The following is a 19,505-nucleotide window of genomic DNA, read 5'->3' as shown; positions in this document are numbered from 1 at the left end:
GTAGGGCCAGACACACGCAGACGCACAAGCAAAGGGCACAGTCTCCCGAGAAGATCACACAATTCTCCTATCCGGGGAGCGAGGGTCAGCTCTTCTTACAGCAGGCTCGTCTCCGCTCCCAGGAGAGGCTCAGCAGGCTGAATCACTGGGCTTCACGGCCTCAGAAAAGGCTCCGATGTCCTTTTCCAGCCGTCATGATTTGGTGCAGGGCTGGTCTGCGCAGGTTACTACACGCACTGAAGCAGGGCTGTGCGATTGGGCAGCAAGTCGATAAACCAGTAAAATTGAAGTGAAGTTCAATCTGAGAAGCAGAAGCCAACGGTTTCACCCCTCTCTGGAGCAGGGTAGCCATTCTAATCAGGAAGTGGCCAGTGAAATCCCATGTGGAACAGGTTTAACACGCTGCACATGTGGGCTGCTTTCAGTTCAGTTTGTGGTCTCCTGCCTTGCTGTAAACAGTGTCTGGGGATTACCAGACCAGAGGGCGAGCTGGCCACCTGGGCTGCCACTGGAGCACAGAGCCTGGAGCCTCATCCGTCGTCCACAGATGAAGACAGTCCCCTGGAATCCCAACACAGCACCACCCCCCCTCCCCCAACCATACCCGAGTGAGCTAATGAAGTCGTTAACAGTGCCAGGAAGCACCGAGGCTAGGCAGGGCACCTCCAATCACACAGGAACATGCGAACAAGATTGGCCAGATAGCAGAAATTAACACCATCGACGAGGAATTCTCCCAGTGCTCATCTTTAATGCATTCACTCAACAAAAGAGCAGATTCTCCAAAGTCTGTTTGGAATTTCATTTAATTGTTCACAAACAGCATCAAAAATATGTACACCGGCCCGAGAAATGACACAGAAAAAATAGTTTCAAAGCAGGTAGGAGAAAATGCCTCAAAATAATGATTTCTTTTACATTTTGAAGGGCAGATCTCTCTCTGGTTTTTACATTCAGTTTTGTGGGAGGTCATATTTATTAAGTTCCAGTGACAGAAATGACCCAGTATGACAGGACCCTGGGCAAACTTACCTGCAGGACTTTCCTTTAAATTGTGTGCAGCATGCCTGAAATAAAATCTATCTGCTAGGCTGGCACTGAACTCTTAAAACAGTCTTACAGAAAACTGAGATAATGTGCTTAAGAGCTCCTTTATCTGCAGCTGTAAACATCAGGCCCATTACCTAATAATTACTGATTTTGCTGGAGCTCGCTGCATATGTCCACTTGAGAAATAAAAGTCTTGAACAGAGCTCGAACGGATCAAGGCTGCCCAGAGTCATGGCATCTGGAAACGGGAAAAGTGGGATCTGAAGGCTCCTCTCCCAACCTTAACGTCAGCTCCTGCTCCCTGTCTGAGGGGTGCCAGGAGCTGCCGGTCTGGGCCCCAGGCTGAAAGCCCTTGGCTAAAGGAAAGAGATCAAGAGAACTGTTGATGCTCGTCTCTCCTCTAGTATCCCCTAGAATTCTGTATCCCCCAGTGCTCTGTATCCAGTGCAGATTTAACAACCAGTCCAATCTCACTTGCCAGGGAGAAAAAACAAAAACCAACTCAGTGAACCTGCAGGCCGGTGCCGTTAACCCTAAAATGCAGGAGACAGCAGACGTGTTCCGAGTCGGGACCCTCTGTACACAAGGTGGAAATGTCACAAGGTAACGAAACTGGAATGGGGATGCCACTGTAGACCCCGAGCTCTCCGGCGGCTGCGGAGGACCTGGAGGAGCTTGGGCGCTCAGTACCGATAGTGGGGACTCCTCGATCGGGAGCGGGACCTCCTGAGAGCAAAGCAGAGGCAAGACAAGGGCTGAATTAGTATCCAGCTGGACAGCCAATAACTCGCTTGGGCTGCGAGTGCTCAGGTGAGATTTCGCTTTCCCACCTAATATCACCTCTGAGTATTTAATCATGTTTCACTTCACGATTATTTCAAGAATCTTTGCTCATTTTTATGCTCCTTTGCGCAACACAAACTCCGGACCAGATGAACAGAAGTGGAGCCTGCAGCTCCGCTATACACATGAACGTGTTGGACACGGTAAAACAGCCAAACTCATACAACAAACTCCTTGTTTAAGGTTTCAAATGACACCAATAAGTTGCTTTCCTTCCTTACTCTTACTGGAATAGAACATCTCAAAATGCAATTCCACTCTTTCTGTCTTCGTTTAGACCTCAAAAATGGAAAAATGTCTAAAGGAAGTTCTGTCTCAGTGTCTTGACTCCCTGCAAAGCTCCTGCTGACACCAGCTGTGCCACATCTTTAATTATCCATCTGAGACTGCAGACGCTCCCCATCTCTTTTTTTCTTGGGGGCGGGGGGGACGTTTACTGAGGCCATTTAAAAATATCTAGATCATGAAGATTGAAATGCACCACATACCTTCTGGATGAGCTGTGCTCGCGACCTGGAAAAGACAGAAAAATACTGAATAATAATGTCCAAACGTCAGACGAGTGCTGCCCTGATTGGGCCGTGAAAAGAGATCGGGCCCTTGTGGGCAACAGCCCTCACGGCTCTGTCAGTGACCCTTGACCTGAAATCTGCTCCCGAGGCAAGTTCTCAGCTCAGGCCAGGGAGAAAATGTGCCAGAGAATCAGATGACCTTCAACCCACAGAACAGGTCTGACTGACCAGAACTAACTGGCCAGCAGCCTGAGCTCTCACCCCGACCCTCATCCCAGCGGAGAGGGATCGCAAGGGCGGCAGTGCGGAACAGCGGTCAAGACTCTGGGTGGGAGGGGCATTGTGGGTACTCACTGTGTTTGGGCGAGGGGGACCGGCTCTGTCTCCCATACTGCCTCTCCCACTCCTCGCGCTCCTTCTCTCGGCGCTCCCGCTCCCTGCCAGGCAACACAAGCGCCGCGTCAGTGACGGACAACAGCCTGACCGCCGCACAAGCTCCTCCCTTTACCCTCCTCCCGCCATCGGCCCACGCAGAGCGCCGCCTGCTGGCCGCACAGCCGCCAGGACAGAGCTGGAGCTCCAGCAGCTGTCCACCGCCTTCATGCTGGAGCGTCACGGGTGCTGTTCAATCGGCAGCTCGTTAAGGCCAGGCGGTCCCAGCTCTCATGCAATTTAGTCCAATTAAATCATTAAGATCGGGGATGGAATAAAAATCTGAGGGACCCCATGCGGCACAGACAAATCCAACTGAAGTCAACAGAAGATGCAAACCTGCTTTTGGGACTTAAGACTTTCTACACTTTTATTTCGGATGAGGAAGGACAACAAAATTTCTATAAATGAAAAAGTAAGTCAGGTGCTTAGTCTTTCCTGAGGAAAACTGAAAGGGAAAGCTCAGCTGCCTGCAGGGGGCGCTGCCTGCCGCGGGGGGCTTACTTCATCCGGATCTTGCGAGCCATGGCCCTCAGCTCGTCCTCGCGCTCCTGTGGGAAGAGGAGAAGAGTTTGTGAAACTGGACCAGGTGAGGTCACAGAGCACCTGGGGGACATTGGGCCACGCAGGAGGGCTCACCTGTCTCTCGTGCTCCTGCTGCTGGATCTTCACCTGAGCCGCCCTCTTATCAGCCTTAACTAAACGGGGAGACACAGGGGTCAGAGGTCACCAAACACCCACATCATCAAGAGGCTCCAGTCCCTTCCTTCTGTTGTCTGATGCTGTCAGGAGGGGGTGGTCGCCTTTTTTCTTTTCCGTGCAGAACATGTGGTGTTATTGAGGTGATCTAGTGCTTGTCTAAGGGACAAGTTAAAGGTTTATTCCCTGCTGAAAAGAGAAGAAAGGAAACACAACGTTCCGGCTGTGGAGCCTTCTTCGGGTGTAAGCACAACCGAAACGTTGCGTTTCCTTTCTTCTCTTTTCAGCAGGGAATAAACCTTTACTTGTTCCTTTACAGCCTACGCCTGCTGACGCAGCTCCCCACCTGAACTAGTGCTTGTATAAGATTGGGCTGGCACACAATCAGGACAGATGGAGAAAAACAGCAACTCAGAGTGAGAACTAACCCCACCCTCTCTCTCTCTCTGACCAGGTGAGCCGGTTTGATTTTGCCTGTAGCGCGTGAGTGCGAGTCACCTCACTCAGGTGTGGTCGGACTGCCCCCCCCCCACAGCCCTGCTCTTACACTGCTTGTTAAGCGCCTTCTGCATGCGGAGCTTCAGCCTCTCTTGGGGGGTCAGTTTGGGCTGCAAAAGAAAACCACACTGGTGAGTGCGAACGGGGCGAAGGGACAGCGGCTGCGGGCCGAGCAGGGCCGGCGTGGATCTGTACCCAGGAGCACAGCGGCGGAAGGCGAGACGTGTGAAAGGAGACACGGGTGGGTTCCCCGAAAGGATGACCTCAGCACCCCAGCTCATCAGCTCCCACGGCTTTCTGCAGCTCCCTGTCCGAGTGGCCGTTCTGCCCACGCCTGTGCCCCCGACTCCTGGACTCCCCGGGAGCAGGGGGTGCGTCCTCACGCGGCCAGGTGGGCCCACGGCCCTCTTTGCAAGCCTGCCCAGGCGGGACGGGCGACCAGCGCCGCGCACGGACTCCAGCAGGGAAACCCCACACCGTGGAGCAGCGGGGAGGGACAGGGCGCGGAGTCGAGGATCGAGCCCGTCGGCGATCCCCGCAGCTTGGCTCTGGTCCGCGGTTTTTCGTTTCTGGTTTGCGGAACCAGATCGCTTCTTTTGTGTTTGGTTCAGCTCCCCCCCTCCCTTCGGCGTTTCCTCTCGCCACGTCCGAATGCGTCGCAGCGAACACGACGCGGAAGTGAGCAGCCGGAGCCAGCGCCACCACGCTTTCGCCCCGAGGTGCGCAGAAGTGCAGGGCGGAGGAGGAGAGAAAGGTCTCTCGGGTTTGGGCAAGAGATGATTCAAAGACAGGTCCTGGTTGGGGGCGGAAATGGGCGGGCAGTGGCCCATCCTCAGTCTCGCTCACGAAACTGCAGCGTTTCTGCATCGCCCTCTGGGTCACTGCAGGGCAGTGGCACGTGAACTCGAGGACACGACAGAGTGCCATGTCTGTGCTATGTTCCTCTTTTGAAATCCTCTTTTGAAACACACGTTTTGCTGCACAACTCCGTTTAGAAACGCTTCCATACAAATCAGGGCCATCAGCCACTCTGGGAAGAAGCTGGAAAGTGAACCGTCTGAGGGCATTCTCCACTGAAATGTCACTGTATTTAACAGCTCGAAACAGATTCTGATTAACCCCAAGTGCCCAAAGAGGTGTGTGGGACAAAACCAAGCTGTAAAAGGATATAAAAGCACAAAACTAGGAAGACATGTTCAAACATTTGTGACCGTCTACATACAGGTGTTACTAAACATCCCAAAACCCTTCTGCGACTCTAGGACGCTGGTCAGCTTAGAAGCTCATCAAGTCAGGAATGGAAAAAGAACAATTAACCAGTTAATGTTAATTAATGCCCATGTACAAGACTGTGCTTATTTTCACCAGGGACACAGGCTCCGATTTTCCTAGATCTGCAGACCGGACAGTACATTACGGAACAGAAAAAAAATCCAAAGGGCATGACAGATCATCCGTAGGCTGTCACTGTAGTGAGACAACATGTGTTTCAGATGTGCAGAGACATAGAAAAACAAGGTCAAATTCTTACTGACTTTGGCAGCTCCAGTCTCTTTACCACCAGGATTGTCAGGCCTAGAGAGAAAGACCAAGAACTGTATGAACTTTCTATATTCTCTACTCACAATGGGTTTGAGCACAAGAACAATTATAAACAAGTGGGAAATTTGGTCTAACCCGTTCAGAAATAGGTAGCCGATTGATTCTGGGATCTCATTCAGGTGTTTTTTTTTTTAAACAAGCAAAGTTATCAGCTTCAACTGCAAGGTTAGGGCGCTTGTTCCACACCCCCACAGCTCTTTCAGTACAGATGTGCCTCTTTTTCTCAAGTTTTAAGTGCACTTCCACAGTTTCTGCACTGAAACTGCAGTGGTACGACTACACTAAAACCCAGCCCAGAAAGAAAATGAGCTTCACTCTGCCGCCCAAAATATTAGGAACCCCCCCCAGTCAAACAAACAGACTCTCTCCATGGCTAATGAAGGCATAACTGAGGGGCAGAGCACAGATGTCCATCGTTTCCCTTGGCCAAAACAACCCTTTATCTCAATGCTGCTGAAAACCTGCCGAACTGGTGGGACCTGCAGTGCACACCAGCTCAACATCGCACCAGCTCAACACCGCACTGCTGTGCTGTAGATGCTTCCTGCTAGAAGAAAAGGGTGGGGCTCAGGCCAGCCCCCGGTGAAACACACGCCCCCTTGCCCTCTTCCAGTTCAGGCTGTCCCTTGTGCTCACGGAGGCCCCGCACAGTCCTCCCTGTGGGTTCCTAATATTTTGGCCGCCGAGTGTATTCCTGCTTATTACCAGACTGGAGCTACTTCCTCCTCACTTGTTTAATACACCGACACATCGTTGAAACCCCCCCCCCACACACACACACACACACAGACGACTGCCCGACTCTCAGTCCTCAGGTGGAGAGGCCGAAGCCGAGGGACGGTGCGCTCACTTTCTCAGCTTGTCCCCGAGGCCGGCTGCGGTGGGGGGGGCGTGGCGCGGGGAGGGCGAGCGGCTGGGCGAGGGGGACTCGGCGGGGCTGGCGCTGCTGCTCGCCCGCCGGGCACCCCCTCCGCGGCTGCCCCTCCTGTACCGATTGGCCGAGCGGGACCGGGACCTGGAGCGCGAGCGCGACCTGCGGGAGAGAGATCGGAAGGGTCCAGGGTAAATAAAGCAGTTCCCTCAGTTCCGAGTGAAAAGCATTTCCAAGTGCTCAGTGAACTGAGATTTGTAAGACAGCAGCAGCTACTCTGTAAATTGGATCTGTTGCTTAGACTTCGACGTTGCACAAAAAATACCCCGATTTGGGGTAGGACGCTGCAGAGGAGCTGAGCTCGGTGATCATGGGTTCAAGCCCAGGTCACGTCACCAGCTGACTGCCATGGCGATTCTAAAAGGTCCTTCGGTGCTACACTGCAACCAGGCGGGTTCAACACACGACACTGGCATCCTAACTCTCGGGACGGGGGAAAAAAACACAGCTTCTTAGTTCCAGGGACGGACGGAGCCTGGCTCCAAGTAGACAGGAGAAGTAAAAGCAGTCAGAGTTCCTCTGACCGTGAACCAAGCTGGCAACTCAAGTGCCCCCTGCTAAATAAAGCTTCGATCTCAATAAAGGCTTCATCTTGAAGAAACAAAACAAAATCGGGGGAATATTGTACCTTCACGGGAACGAGCAGTTACAGCTGTATCCCAGAGCAGAGTACCAGGCTGCTATTTTCGCACAACCATCCTATTCTGAAAGCTATAGTGCAGTGAGCTTATCTTATCTGTAAGACACTCGAAAGAATTGAGCCGGCACTGCTTCTCTTTCAACAGAATCAAAACGTTACTGCAAACACGTGCTCACAAAGGAAGTACTGCACTTCCTGTCAGAGATAGAGAGAGAGACAGAGAGAGACCGAGCGTACAGGCGAATTAGGAAAATCACAAAAGAGGACAGGTTACATTTCCAGATAAAATGGAGGATAACAGGGGTAGGTTCTGCTTGCATCAAATGGGACTGGAAAAATAAAATACCCAAAAGCTTTGCCTGTGAAAACGAACATCTCATCTGAGAAAGAAACACATTTCTGCATGCCTGTCAAACCAAATCCTACACTCAATCATTGAAAGACCCTGTTGAACTCATCAAGACGGCCCCATAGCAGTCTTAACGAGAATCAGGACCCCGACCAAGATTAAGACATAATTAAGTCAAACACAATTATGTGTTTCCCCACTTTGCTAGAAATAAAAGCCAAAGGTAGCTCTCTCAGTAACAGCTTAGCCAATGAGGAACAGGCCGCTCATCTGGCCACACCCACCTGGTGCGCCGGCGGGCAGTGTAGCGGCGCCCCCTGTCTGCGGAGCGCGAGTGAGTCCGGGGGTGGCGCCGGTACCCTCCTGCTCCTCCCCGGGAGCGTGACCGGGACCTGGACCGGGACCGGGACCGGGACCGGGACCTCGAGTACCGCCCGGCCCGCCGGCGACCCCTCCGCGACCTGGAGCTGGAGCGAGACGAGGAGCGGGACGACCGCGAGGAGGAGGAGGAGGAGGAAGACGAGGAGGAGGATGAGGAGGAGGAGGAGGAGCTGGTGGAGGACGAGCGCCGTCTGCAGGAAAAACACACACAGCACGCCTGTGAGCCATGGCTGCTCTCACCCATGCCCCCAGGAACACAGAGACAGGGCAGAGTACAATCGCCCTGTCAGAACTGTGGCCAACAGGTCACCATGGTCACCCCTGCAAGAGGCTGGGGTCGCGCATGCCAGCACAGAGCGGTGGCCAAGGTTTCAGCCTCTCCGTCCAGCACGAGGCCTACCCCCACATCGCCAAGGAGAGAACCCCAGCTAATTAAATCACTCTAACCCCTCCCTTCCCCACCGCCTCTTTGCAAACAGCTGGACACACTGGTGACCAAAATCACACCCAGCAGCCTCCCATGAGGCCACCAGTGCAGCCGTTGCACAAAAGAGACACTGTAGCGTGACATACATCTGTTTAACTTTTCACGTTTTTAAAAAAAAAATCAGAAATAGAGATCCCATTGCATACATTAACACTTACTAAGGAAGTGAGCTTTTGTCCTATCGCCTGCTTCACTATTTCAAATTCCAACCCTTTTCACAAGTCTAAGTGAAAACCCTTAGCACAGCTGCGCACTCGTGCCTGCAGGTGCTCGGAGCTTCTCAGCATTTCAACAGTCTGCACTGCACAGACCGGAAAAGACCTGCGACAGTTCCCTCTGACTGACAGTGTCCTGCTTTGAAAATCTCCTACAGCACACACGCGCTCACTCCTCCTTCTGTTGCACTGCACTGCACTGCACTGCACACACACACACAGGAACTCGACTCACTCAACCGCACACACGTGACACAGCCCGTTCGCACACTCAGGCTGTCTGGATCACACGTGGAAAGCCGTTGCGAAATAACAACAGGAAGGAAATCACCGGGCCCGCTTCACGATTTTAAACGTCTGCCAAGCCTGCAGAGCCCCGAGTTCAGAAAACTCCCAGTGACTCAAAGAGTCATGTCTAAAAGCAGGGGCTGATTTTCAGGCAAGAGCAAGGAAGACCCGATCCAGAAACTGGACGCTTCCTAGACTGCTGCCTCCCACCATCTCAGAGCACGGCCCTGAGTAGAGCAATGGGCCAGCCGTGTTCAAACGTTTCAGCGCTGGGGCAGTGTGGTGGTTAGTACTACTTCCTCACAGGGCCGGGGTGCTGGGCTTGATTCCAGCTTGACAGAGTACCTGTCCGTTTGGCATTTGCCCCCACCTTCCATCCGGGTCATGTCTGCATTCAGCTTCTCCTTTGCAGAGGGAGGGTTAATTCCTGGGGGTTTAGTCCCAGTAGAACCACTGCTGGCAATGGGACGTGAGAGAAACAGGACCAAACGGTCTCCTCTCACTTGTGGCCTTTCTGAGCTCTGACTTCTTCGGAAGGTTAAAACCCGATTCCTGATTCCAGTGTACAGTAAAAGCACACTTTCATAGTTTTGTCTGTAAAAGCGCCCTAATCCTATCTTTGTCTGACCCGCTCGCAGTGGGAAGCGAGGCTGCGAGCGGACGTGGGCCTGGAGGAAGTCCGAGTCTGGACTGGGCCAGGCTGAAGCGGACTGCAGTGGGAAGGGGCCAGGCGGCCACAGGATGTGCTGCTGGGTCCACGACACCCGTCAGCCCCCACGCCCCCACGGAGCGCCGGCGCGGAAACGCTTGAAGGCGGCTGGAGCCCGAGGCGAGCCGGCTGCCAGCTGCCGCTGCGAGGAAGCAGGCAGGCACTCAGGGCCGTCAGCGTCAGAAGCAGGAGTCCAGGTGCCCCAGTGACCCCGATGACCTCGCCCCCCCTCGGCCTCCCCTGCTCTCTGGGAGCGTGCCAGGGTGCCAGTCCACCAGCGACGGCTCTAGCCCTGACCTACGTGCTCAGCTAAACGGGAAAACGGAAGGAGTGAAAAAAAACGGGAAAGCTACCGACCGGGAAGAGCTGCTATGACCTGATGTAGCGGGAGGGGCGGGGGGGGCGGCGTGGTGCTTGGAGGCTGCAGGCGCGCGGCCAGGCGCGCTGGCGGGGCCTGTGCCCTCCTCGTCGCTGCCCCCGAAGCTGGTGATGAAGGTGATCTTCTCCTGCCCGGGGCTGTGGGAGCGGGAGCGGGACCGCGACTCCGAGCTCGACTCCATCTGGGACCTGCGGGCGGAGAGCGGGGTCAGGGGTCAGAGGTCAGAGGGTCAGAGCCTCCACACCTCCCACCGCGCGGGCAGAGAACACCCACCACACAAGCGCCTCTGTGTTCTCTACTCGTCTACAGCAGTTCATGCTCCTTCACCCCCTTTCCGCCAGTGCACAACCCCCCCCACCCTCACCCAGAACCCGGGCCTGCTCACCGTTTGTAGGGGTCGTAGGTGGGGCTGTCTCTCCTGGCATAGCTGAAATCGAAAAAGGAAAAACCCGATTTAGACACCACATGAGTAAAGAGGAAAAAAACGGCATGGCTGCCTGTTAGCTGAGCTGTACCCCTAATGCAGCTCTTTTTACCTGGCGGCACTGCTGGCCGCCCTCTCGTTAGCTAAACGCATCCTTCTTTCCTTCAGGCACCTGCGATTCCTGTCGAGTCAGCGTCTGAGCTCTTCGCCCTACGTCGACAGAGGAGCGTGGTTCTTAGGACCTGAGAATTCTGCCCGACCACACAGCGCACAGAAAGACAGACTGATCTGCGACACTGGAATGGAAAGGTTGCAGAGGGAGGGAGGAGAGCGCGCCAGAGTGCACCCGTCTCCTCCATGGCGCCCAAGCAGCAAAGGAAGACATGGGAACTATCCCGGACATGAACTGGCATCAACACCACGAGGAGAATTATTAAATGCCGCGTGAAATGAAAGATTCAGTGCCGCAGGTTCAGAAAGTAATCTTCTCAGGTGAAATAACTCCATGAAAGACACTGCTGCAGTCATCTGTCAGAGAAAAGGCATGGGTTCTTCCCCCATCCATCAGCAGGGGTTCACAACCAACAGACCCAGCAGTGATCATCTGGACAAACGACACATAAACCAGACTCCCCCGAGCACCCGAAGGAACACAATCAATAGTCCCCCACAAAGCAAGACTTGAATGTCGGATTAACACCATCTTGTAATTCTGCGTTCAGCATCAGCAATCAAATATTTATTCATCTGTAGTTCAGGTGGGGAGCTGCGTCAGCATGCGCAGGCTGCAAAGGAACAAGTGAGAGGTTTATTCCATGGTGAAAAGAGAAGAAAGAAAACACAACGTTTCGGCCGTGGAGCCTTCTTCAGATGCGAGGCATGCTTGCTTTCTTCTCTTTTCAGCATGGAATAAACCTATTACTTGTTCCTTTATTCATCTGTGTCTTTAGTATATGCACTAATATGCAGAACTCCCAGTCAAAATTTTATCAGCAAGGCAGAGACTACCGCCAACTTCCAAGCCCAGAACAATCCCCGGACCCCAGCCCTATTACAAACCGCAGGGACGGGTCTTCACAGCCACCTGCAGGGGACGCCGCCCTGCTGCAAGAACAGGACAAGACCGAGCCATGGCTCGTCCAGGTCCTCCTGGGACCCGGCCACATCCTGCTTTCTACTCCCTGGGGTTGGCATGCTACAGGATACAGACTCCCGATTTCTGGGTGTGAGAGCTTGGTGCCGGGGTGTAGCTACCTGGGTGGGCTGATCTGCCTGCCCTTCAGCCTCTTCTCTCTGAACTCCCTCCGCTGCCTCCGGGAGCGCCGGCCCTGCCAGGACGAGATGCATCGTCAGCTGGGAGCTACGCACGCGCACCCGCCTCCTCGTGATCGCACAGCGAGGGAAAGAGCGCTCTGGGGCCACTCTGCACCCCAACTGCAAGAGCACCAGGCGGGTGAAGGCGCAGGAGTAGGCAACACAGAATACAGAAAACCGTCAACGTCTCTCTCCGGCAACAGAACGCTCTTATCCGGTCGCTGTGTGGATACCGACAGGTGTCCCTGCCTGCTGGATCACGTGGCAGCCCGCGGCAAGCGGTCATCCTGTCATCTTCCAGGAGATTAGTTTGCATGACATCCTTCAAGTCTGTAATCTCTGAGGCTTTTCAGGAGAGTGTGAGTGTGCTGGGGAGCCCCGTGTCAGGGGGTGGCCCCTGAATCCCGGAAGTGGATTGCTCCTACCGAGTACATGGCCTTCTCTTCCTCCAAAGCTTTGGCATGTTTGATGGCTTCTGCCTCTTCCTTGTCCTTCCTCAGCATCCTGGGGAGAAAAGGCAAAAGGAATGTCTCACACATGGGACTCTAGACGCTTCAGAGGTGCCGGGATAATGGGAGGCAGAAGGTCTAGAACACAAAAGCTTTACTCAATTCAATTCAAAATACCTAGGCCACTAACAGCTGTGACAACACCCCACCAGCAGATGGCAGCACAGGGAACACTGACCTGACAAAGTCTCCCTCTGCCATGCCATAGGGCGTGGCCAGCTTGTTCAGCTCCAGCACCTGCTCCTGATTCAGCTCGTCCACGTCCACCTCCACATCTGGAACAAGTACACACCCGTGAACACCTGCACCTCCCGAGTCCTGCAGCCACGCCCTTAACCTCCTGTCCTTGCTCCAGGACTGGAGCAGCCACGGGCAGAGACACTGTATCAAGGAAATACTGCAAATACCGCAGGGGTTGCCAATGAGGTGGAACAGGGCTGGAAGTCAAGCAGATTCTCCAGATCTCTCTACAACTCTCGAGATCTGTAGAGAATGTTAACTGAGGCAATTCAATCTTAGAAGCCCAAAGGTCTACCTGAGGACTCTCTGGGATCTGAAGTAGGGAACCCCAATTTAAAGGATTCAAACAGATCTTGACCAAAGCCAAAAGAAGACACTGAAGAAACAAAGACTCCGAACTGAACCGAGCAGCTGCTGGCTAAGAAACACGGATCTGAGCTCAACCGATCACTCTCCTCCAGCTCAGCCCCTCAGAACAACCAGCGGGAAAAGCAAGTCAGCGACTCGACTCGGGAACCACACGCAAGTCGCCCGACCAGCCGGATTCACACACCGATGTCAGGGATGACCCCATCCTCGTCGGTGTCGCTGTTCTCGGAGTCCTCGTCCTCTCCCCGGTCAGACAGGCCCTCGCCCTCCGTCACAGTGCTGTCCTCATACGTGTAGCCGATAGTGGCCTTCTTCTCAGCCAGCCTGGGGGGGGGGGGGAGGTGTTCATTCAAAGTAAACTAAATAAGGTAAACTTGGCAATACCTAAGAGCTTTGTACCTTTAAAAACGCGTACTATTAAATATTCAGAGTACAAAATACACCACAGACAAACTAATATTCATCGGTCCAAATCAGGCAACCAAATAAAAGCTTTATGTCAAAACTTTGTACCAAGAATTCATACAGTTGAATCTAAAGTAGTCTCATAAAAATTTGTTTTTATAAAACCCCGAGCCCTTGCAGACCTGAGCAGGAACGTGCATATGAAGAGTGCAAGACTGCAAGAGTGCGCACTGGGACATGGGCTAGTCAGCAGGTAACTGATCCAGGGATCAACTGAAACCGCGTCTTGAGAGAAGCCAGGGTACAGGCTTCAATGGTACAGCTGGGAACCCTCTGCTCTTGGCTTCAGTGGCCAAGAGAGAAAGACCCTGGGTTCCTCAGCATGACTGGGGTGGCTTTGAGCCTCGCTGCAGCGCCCGAGAGCTGAGCTGGAGGCAGACACTGAAGATGCAGCGGTCGTCTCCAGCAACCCCCTCCCCAGCTGGAAAGATCTGTCAGCAGCACAGCACCCAGGGCCCCCCGGGCAGCGCCACTCACTTCTTCTTCTCCTCCTCGTTGGGCTTCTGCAGGCCCCCGTATAGCTCGTCCACGTAGATCTGGTACAGGCACTGCTCCTCCGAGACTGCGGGAAAAGACAAGGCCAAGCAGGAGACTCAGTCACCGGTACAGGGTGTAGAATAATTCTGGCCGCGGCCAGGACTGGACAGTGGAAACCACCAGCCTCTGCCTGCTGTGCGTCACTAAGCCTTACCCTTAACGTTTCATACTGATACGACTGAAGTTAACCAGCTTTCCTTCTTGTGTTGCACACAAAAGGTCGTTCCTTTCCCCCTAATGAACTCTCATAAAGCATCTTATCTCAGTGTTCTGGGGCCGCATCTGGGTCAGAGGCAGTGTTTGTTACAACCTGGGACACATCTATTGCTCCATAAACCCTTTACCAGCCTTGATAAATAGCCATGTGATCTCAGCTACACCCTCACCATGATCCTGAGAAGGTTTCCTACAGTGGACACATGGATAGCCGCTACTATGGAACAGAACACAGAAACAGCTGGGCTGCCTTCTTTGGCAAAGGAACGTAAGATATATTTCTTCACTCACTGTTGGCAAAGTCGTTCTGCACCAGTCCCCTGTATCGCTCATAGTTGCACTTCCTCTCGTCTGACTCCTGCTCCGGCGTTCTGGAAAAGCACAGGGCACAGTCAGAGCCTGGAGGATAGGGAACAGGCCCTCACTGTCCTACAAGGACCATAAGGAAAAACAAAAGGTCTCAGGGCGCCCCCTGGTGGCCGTGCCAGTACTTACACTGTGCTGAGGAGCGGAGGGGTGTAGGTGGGAATGTAGTCCAGGTGGGCTCGCACGTCAAACCTGTCAATCATGTTGTTGGCATCCCCTTGCCAAGGCATCCTGCCAGGAAGAAAGAAGCAATTATTATCTTACCACTACAAATGTGCCCATTTTTCTGTATCATGGACCACAGATATCTGTTAATTGTTCAGAAAGTGAGGATACACACATTAAGTGAAAATGTACAAATTTGGTTCAGTTATGGATATGTGGAGACGAACCATGTGTTAGAGGCTTAGTTTCTGCTGTGGTCTGTGCCGTCCCTGTGATCTTAAACAAAGTCTGTGTGGTACAGTGCTGTCTCTGTGACCCTGCCCAGTGTCTGCACGGTAGTGCTCTACCTCTGACCCTGCCCAGTGTCTGTACGGTACAGTGCTCTCCCTCTGACCCTGTCCAGTGTCTGCACGGTAAAGTGCTCTCCCTCTGACTCTGCACAGTGTCTGTATGGTACAGTGCTCTCCCTCTGACTCTGCACAGTGTCTGTATGGTACAGTGCTCTCCCTCTGACCCTGCACAGTGCCTGCACGGCACATTGCTCTCCCTCTGACCCTGCACAGTGTCTGTATGGTACAGTGCTCTCCCTCTGACCCTGCACAGTGTCTGTATGGTACAGTGCTCTCCCTCTGACCCTGCAGTGTCTGCACGGCACAGTGCTCTCCCTCTGACCCTGCACAGTGTCTGTATGGTACAGTGCTCTCCCTCTGACCCTGCACAGTGTCTGTATGGTACAGTGCTCTCCCTCTGACCCTGCACAGTGTCTGTATGGTACAGTGCTCTCCCTCTGACCCTGCACAGTGTCTGTATGGTACAGTGCTCTCCCTCTGACCCTGCACAGTGTCTGTATGGTACAGTGCTCTCCCTCTGACCCTGCACAGTGTCTGTATGGTACAGTGCTCTCCCTCTGACCCTGCACAGTGTCTGTATGGTACAGTGCTCTCCCTCTGACCCTGCACAGTGTCTGTATGGTACAGTGCTCTCCCTCTGACCCTGCACAGTGTCTGTATGGTACAGTGCTGTCCCTGTGATCCTGTAGTGTTAGTGTGGCTACAGGGAACTATTGTGGCCTAAGGCAAACAGGAGCAGAGAAGTACTCACATGTTCACTGGACTCTCGGCAGCCAGAGCCACAGCAGAGTCCAAGTGGATCTTGTACGCTCTCCCATGGACCTGCAGGAACTGGGCCGGGTCCTTTTTCTGAAATCACAAGACTCCGGTAACTCTCACAGTAGAGTATAACACTGCCAAACAACTCCCCAAGGGACAAGTGGAAACTAGGGGCTTAAGGGAAAAAAAGTTCCTGCTTTTGAATGTTCCTGAAATCCATTTTTTTTTTACACAGTAATGTTCCCGTTAATAATAATAATAATAATAATAATAATAATAATAATAATTGCTCACACTTATATAGCGCTTTTTCTGGACACTCCACTCAAAGCGCTTTACAGGTAATGGGGATCCCCTCCACCACCACCAAGCTAAGTGTACAACAGTACTACCTGCCGGGCATTACTGCACCCCCGCCAGTGCCTTCAGACGAGTCAGATTACATCACTCCCATGTGGTTAATTAATCATTTATCATCAATCTATCCCTGTTCTGCATAAACTACCCAACATGTTGCTTAATCAAACATTTGTCTGGTTGTTTTCTGAATGAAAGCCCCTGAGAAGACCAGGTGGAAAACACCAGCGCCTCGGGCAGGGGCAGGGCGAGCGCCAGCCGCGACCGGGCAGGGGCAGCTGGCCGCCCACAGGGCGGCTCCTGGGGGCCGCGGGCCAAGGCCCCGCTCCTCGGGCACGCCGACGGCTCGCTCACGATTTTCTCGTAGTACTCGCGCCGCCGCTCCGCCCGCCGCTTGTAATCCACCATCATGCCGCGCAGCTTGCGCTCATGCTTGCGGGCTTCGTGCCACATCCTGGCGCCGGGGCGGCCAAGCCCTGCTGCCGTGGAGACGGGAGGAGCCGGAGAGGCAGTCCGAGGGCAGCAGGAATCCCACAACACACCTGCACAGGGAGAAAGGATGCTGGGGGTGAAAAGGAGGCACAGTCTGCTGAGGGCCAAGGTGTTCTGGGCTCTGCCCCTGGGGCCACTGCAAGACAGCTGGCCGGGAGCAGGGGGTATTCATCTGCCCTCGGCCCAGGAGCCACAGGGCCTTGTCCAGGTCCTGAAATCAACCTCCTGTTCTCACAAATGTAGGCTTCCGGCAATAAGAGTTTACCGGTTCCTTAAAAGGTTGTAGCAGGGCGGAGCTGGTGGCTGCCCATGTGACCGCTATCACTTTTTAAGGGCTGCTTGCTCTTCACCGCTCTCCAGCCGCCCGCTCAGCCTTGCTCACGGCTTCTCGGGGGCTGAGCGGTTTCCCCTGGGGAATACAGCTGCCTACAATGGCGGCCGCACCCGGAGGAATGTGTCCGCGACACTCCTCATACTGCTCGCCTCTCTCCCTTCTCATGGGGGTTCCCGTCTAATCCCTGGCAAAACACACGAACGAAGCAGCGACACATCCAACACAGCCCCCGCGCAAGGGACTCTCCTAATCGCTCCTGTCCCTCCCTGATATGCAATCTCATCTACTGCTTTTGCTTAAAAATGGCATGATTAGAAACGCCTGCTTCGAATTCTTGCCCTAATAACATTTACTCACTTCGAACAGAAGTAATTTAAGGAATGCGGCGATAAATATTACAATTCCCCAACTGTTTATCTGTTTTTGTGGAATAAATAACAGCTGCGACCCCGGATCCCAATGGCGCCTGCACACGTACGAAATGTAGTCTTCTTCCTCCAACGTCTATGTTCCTTGAAAGGATTTTGGTTATGCTTGTCTGTAAGATATTTCGGGTCTTTCGATTTTTACCACCGGATATTCTTTGGTGTAAGATTTACAGAGTGCAATTAAATATATAAACACGTCGAACAGCCGTAACTGCACCCGAACTCCGATCGGGAGGCCATCACAACACACAGTCCTCCGGTATCCCGGCAACCACTTCCGAGGTCAAAGAGCAATGAGAGCGGAAGTGGAGGAAAGGGTGAACGGGAGTTGTGGTTTTAATATTTTTGGTGTATTTGAACAGAACTGCGGAGCTCGTTAATATTTTACCCTGCCTCCAAATGACACCAAACTGGTCCATTTCGGATATTATTGTGCACTCTAAGGAGAACATGACGTTATGCATCACATACCTGTGGCCACACGGATAGTAAATCACGGAATCACGCACACCCGCAGCCACGTGTCAGGCTGTTTCGTTGCGAAGCTGGACGCGGAAGCGAGCTCGTACAACCCGAGCTCCAGCAGGCGGCGGTGCAGGCTCTCGAACGAAAATGTATTGGAAGAATCTGTGTAAACAATCCGTTATGATATATTATTTCTCTTTCCCCTTTTGTCTTCTTTAATACTATTTAACCCGAAGCTTCAGTTAGATGTAGTTCTGTATTCTCCAGCACTGCGTGTTTGCAGCAGGAAACAGTACTGAACTCCGGAACAACACGACAAAGTCGGATTATGGGACACGAAGTTTATTCCATGCTGAAAAGAGGAGACAAGAAACACAACGTTTCGGCCGTGGAGGTGTGAGAAAGAGGATGGACTTTCTCTAAACGTTGTTTCTTTTCTTCCCTTTCCAGCATGGAATAAACCTTTACTTGTTCCCTTGCAGCCAACACATGCTGACGCAGCTCCCTACTTGAACTACTCACGGGACAAGACACGACAGTCTCCTGGGCTACGCCTTCTGTTTTTGTGTCTCTTTATTTTCTTAGCGGTATTTTCTCTTTCGCTGTGGCAGAATTGACGGGCGTGTTCTAAGCTACGGTTCCAGCCCTCGGTCTGTGGGGAAGTTTTAACACCCCTGGCTTTGCAGGAGCGCAGCGTCAGCTGGTGCCCGTCCCACCTGAGCACCAGCTCTAACCGATGACTTAACCGATCTGCTTCGTTGTTTAGATTTTTAACTTACTTCTTCGGTCAGTCCTGAGGGCCAAATACACCAAACTTCAAGTGTACTTTTCCCAGCAGCTTCAGGATACCGGCCTGTACGAAGGTTGGAACGACAGCGTATCAGACGGTTCGCCTTCTGCAGAGTCCAACTGGTCACATTCCAGGCAGCACACCGGAATCAGGGCTGTTCTGAAATTCACGCTCACTCTTGAGCAATCCCAGCCGTAGGACCTTCAAATGTCCCCAGTGTGGGCAGGGCCTTGGGTCAACAGCCCATGTGAAGTGCGGCCCCTCCTGTGGCACAGCACCCCCATTTGCAATACAGGGGTGCTGGTCTGGAATTTGAAGCAAGTGAGGAGAGAGTACCAGCACACTTCAGGCACTGCTGTACCCCCCCGCCTGCTCTGCGTGGATTTAATAATAACAAATTCTTTACACTTCTATAGCCTCCAGTCAAAGCACTTTACAGGTAATGGGGACTCCTCTTTATCAGTGTGCAGCCCCACTTGGATGATGCACCAGTCCGCTCCCCACACACCAGCTCTCAGTGGGGAGGAGAGCAGAGTGATGATGCCAGTTCAGAGATGGGGATTATTAGGAGGCCATGACTGGTAAATGCCAGGGGGAAATTTGGCCAAGATGCCAGGATAACACCCCTACTCTTTTCGAGAAACGCCCTGGGATTTTTAATGACCACAGGAAGTTAGGACCATGCTTTTACATCTCATGGCGCCTTTTTACAGTCTAGTGTCCCCGTTGCTATACTGGGGCATTAGGACCCACACAGACTGCAGGATGAGCGCCCCCTGCTGGCCCTACTAACACTTCTTGCAGCAGCAGCCTTAGCTTTCCTCGGGAGTCAGTCCCCTCCAGGTACTGACCAGGCTCACACCTGCTGAGCTCCAGTGGGCTGCTGGCTGTGAGCTGCAGGGTGAATCAG

At 53.2% G+C, this 19,505-nt stretch overlaps 1 protein-coding gene across 9 annotated transcripts; it reads right to left on the bottom strand.

The window, feature by feature from the left end:
- Positions 1-788: 788 nt before the first annotated feature.
- On the bottom strand, positions 789-18,683 carry clasrp (CLK4-associating serine/arginine rich protein). Of its 9 annotated transcripts, none has more exons than XM_015341041.2 (22): positions 18,585-18,683; positions 17,812-17,967; positions 16,441-16,628; positions 15,722-15,819; positions 14,585-14,686; positions 14,381-14,460; positions 13,814-13,898; positions 13,056-13,195; positions 12,441-12,537; positions 12,179-12,257; positions 11,694-11,767; positions 10,401-10,442; positions 9,994-10,203; positions 7,841-8,128; positions 6,487-6,669; positions 5,570-5,609; positions 4,084-4,144; positions 3,477-3,535; positions 3,342-3,388; positions 2,760-2,842; positions 2,382-2,406; positions 789-1,776 (listed from the first exon to the last, which is right to left on the bottom strand). In XM_015341041.2, the coding sequence occupies exons 3-22, from the start codon at positions 16,537-16,539 to the stop codon at positions 1,734-1,736; spliced, it is 1,935 nt and encodes a 644-aa protein (XP_015196527.1). In that variant the 5' UTR covers positions 16,540-16,628; positions 17,812-17,967; positions 18,585-18,683; the 3' UTR covers positions 789-1,733. The 9 variants fall into 9 exon arrangements, 8 of the variants coding, with proteins under 8 accessions (XP_015196527.1, XP_015196528.1, XP_015196525.1 ...); XM_015341042.2 differs by having other exon boundaries at positions 17,852-17,967; XM_015341039.2 differs by lacking the exons at positions 17,812-17,967; positions 18,585-18,683 and adding an exon at positions 17,391-17,602.
- Positions 18,684-19,505: the final 822 nt, after the last annotated feature.

This window comes from Lepisosteus oculatus, chromosome 3 (assembly GCF_040954835.1).
Source record: "Lepisosteus oculatus isolate fLepOcu1 chromosome 3, fLepOcu1.hap2, whole genome shotgun sequence".
NCBI classification, from domain to species: Eukaryota; Metazoa; Chordata; class Actinopteri; order Semionotiformes; family Lepisosteidae; genus Lepisosteus; species Lepisosteus oculatus.
The sequence above is the reverse complement of the archived record's forward strand: the minus strand, read 5'-3'. Positions and strand labels throughout refer to the sequence as shown.

Coding starts and splice junctions, on each gene's coding strand:
- clasrp (XM_015341041.2), bottom strand. CDS start 16,539: ATGTGGCACGAAGCCCGCAAGCATGAGCGCAAGCTGCGCGGCATGATG. Junction 4,145..5,569: donor AAGAGACTGGAGCTGCCAAA/GTCAGTAAGAAT, acceptor TTTCTTTTGCAG/CCCAAACTGACCCCCCAAGA. Junction 3,389..3,476: donor AGCAGGAGCACGAGAGACAG/GTGAGCCCTCCT, acceptor CTCTTCCCACAG/GAGCGCGAGGACGAGCTGAG.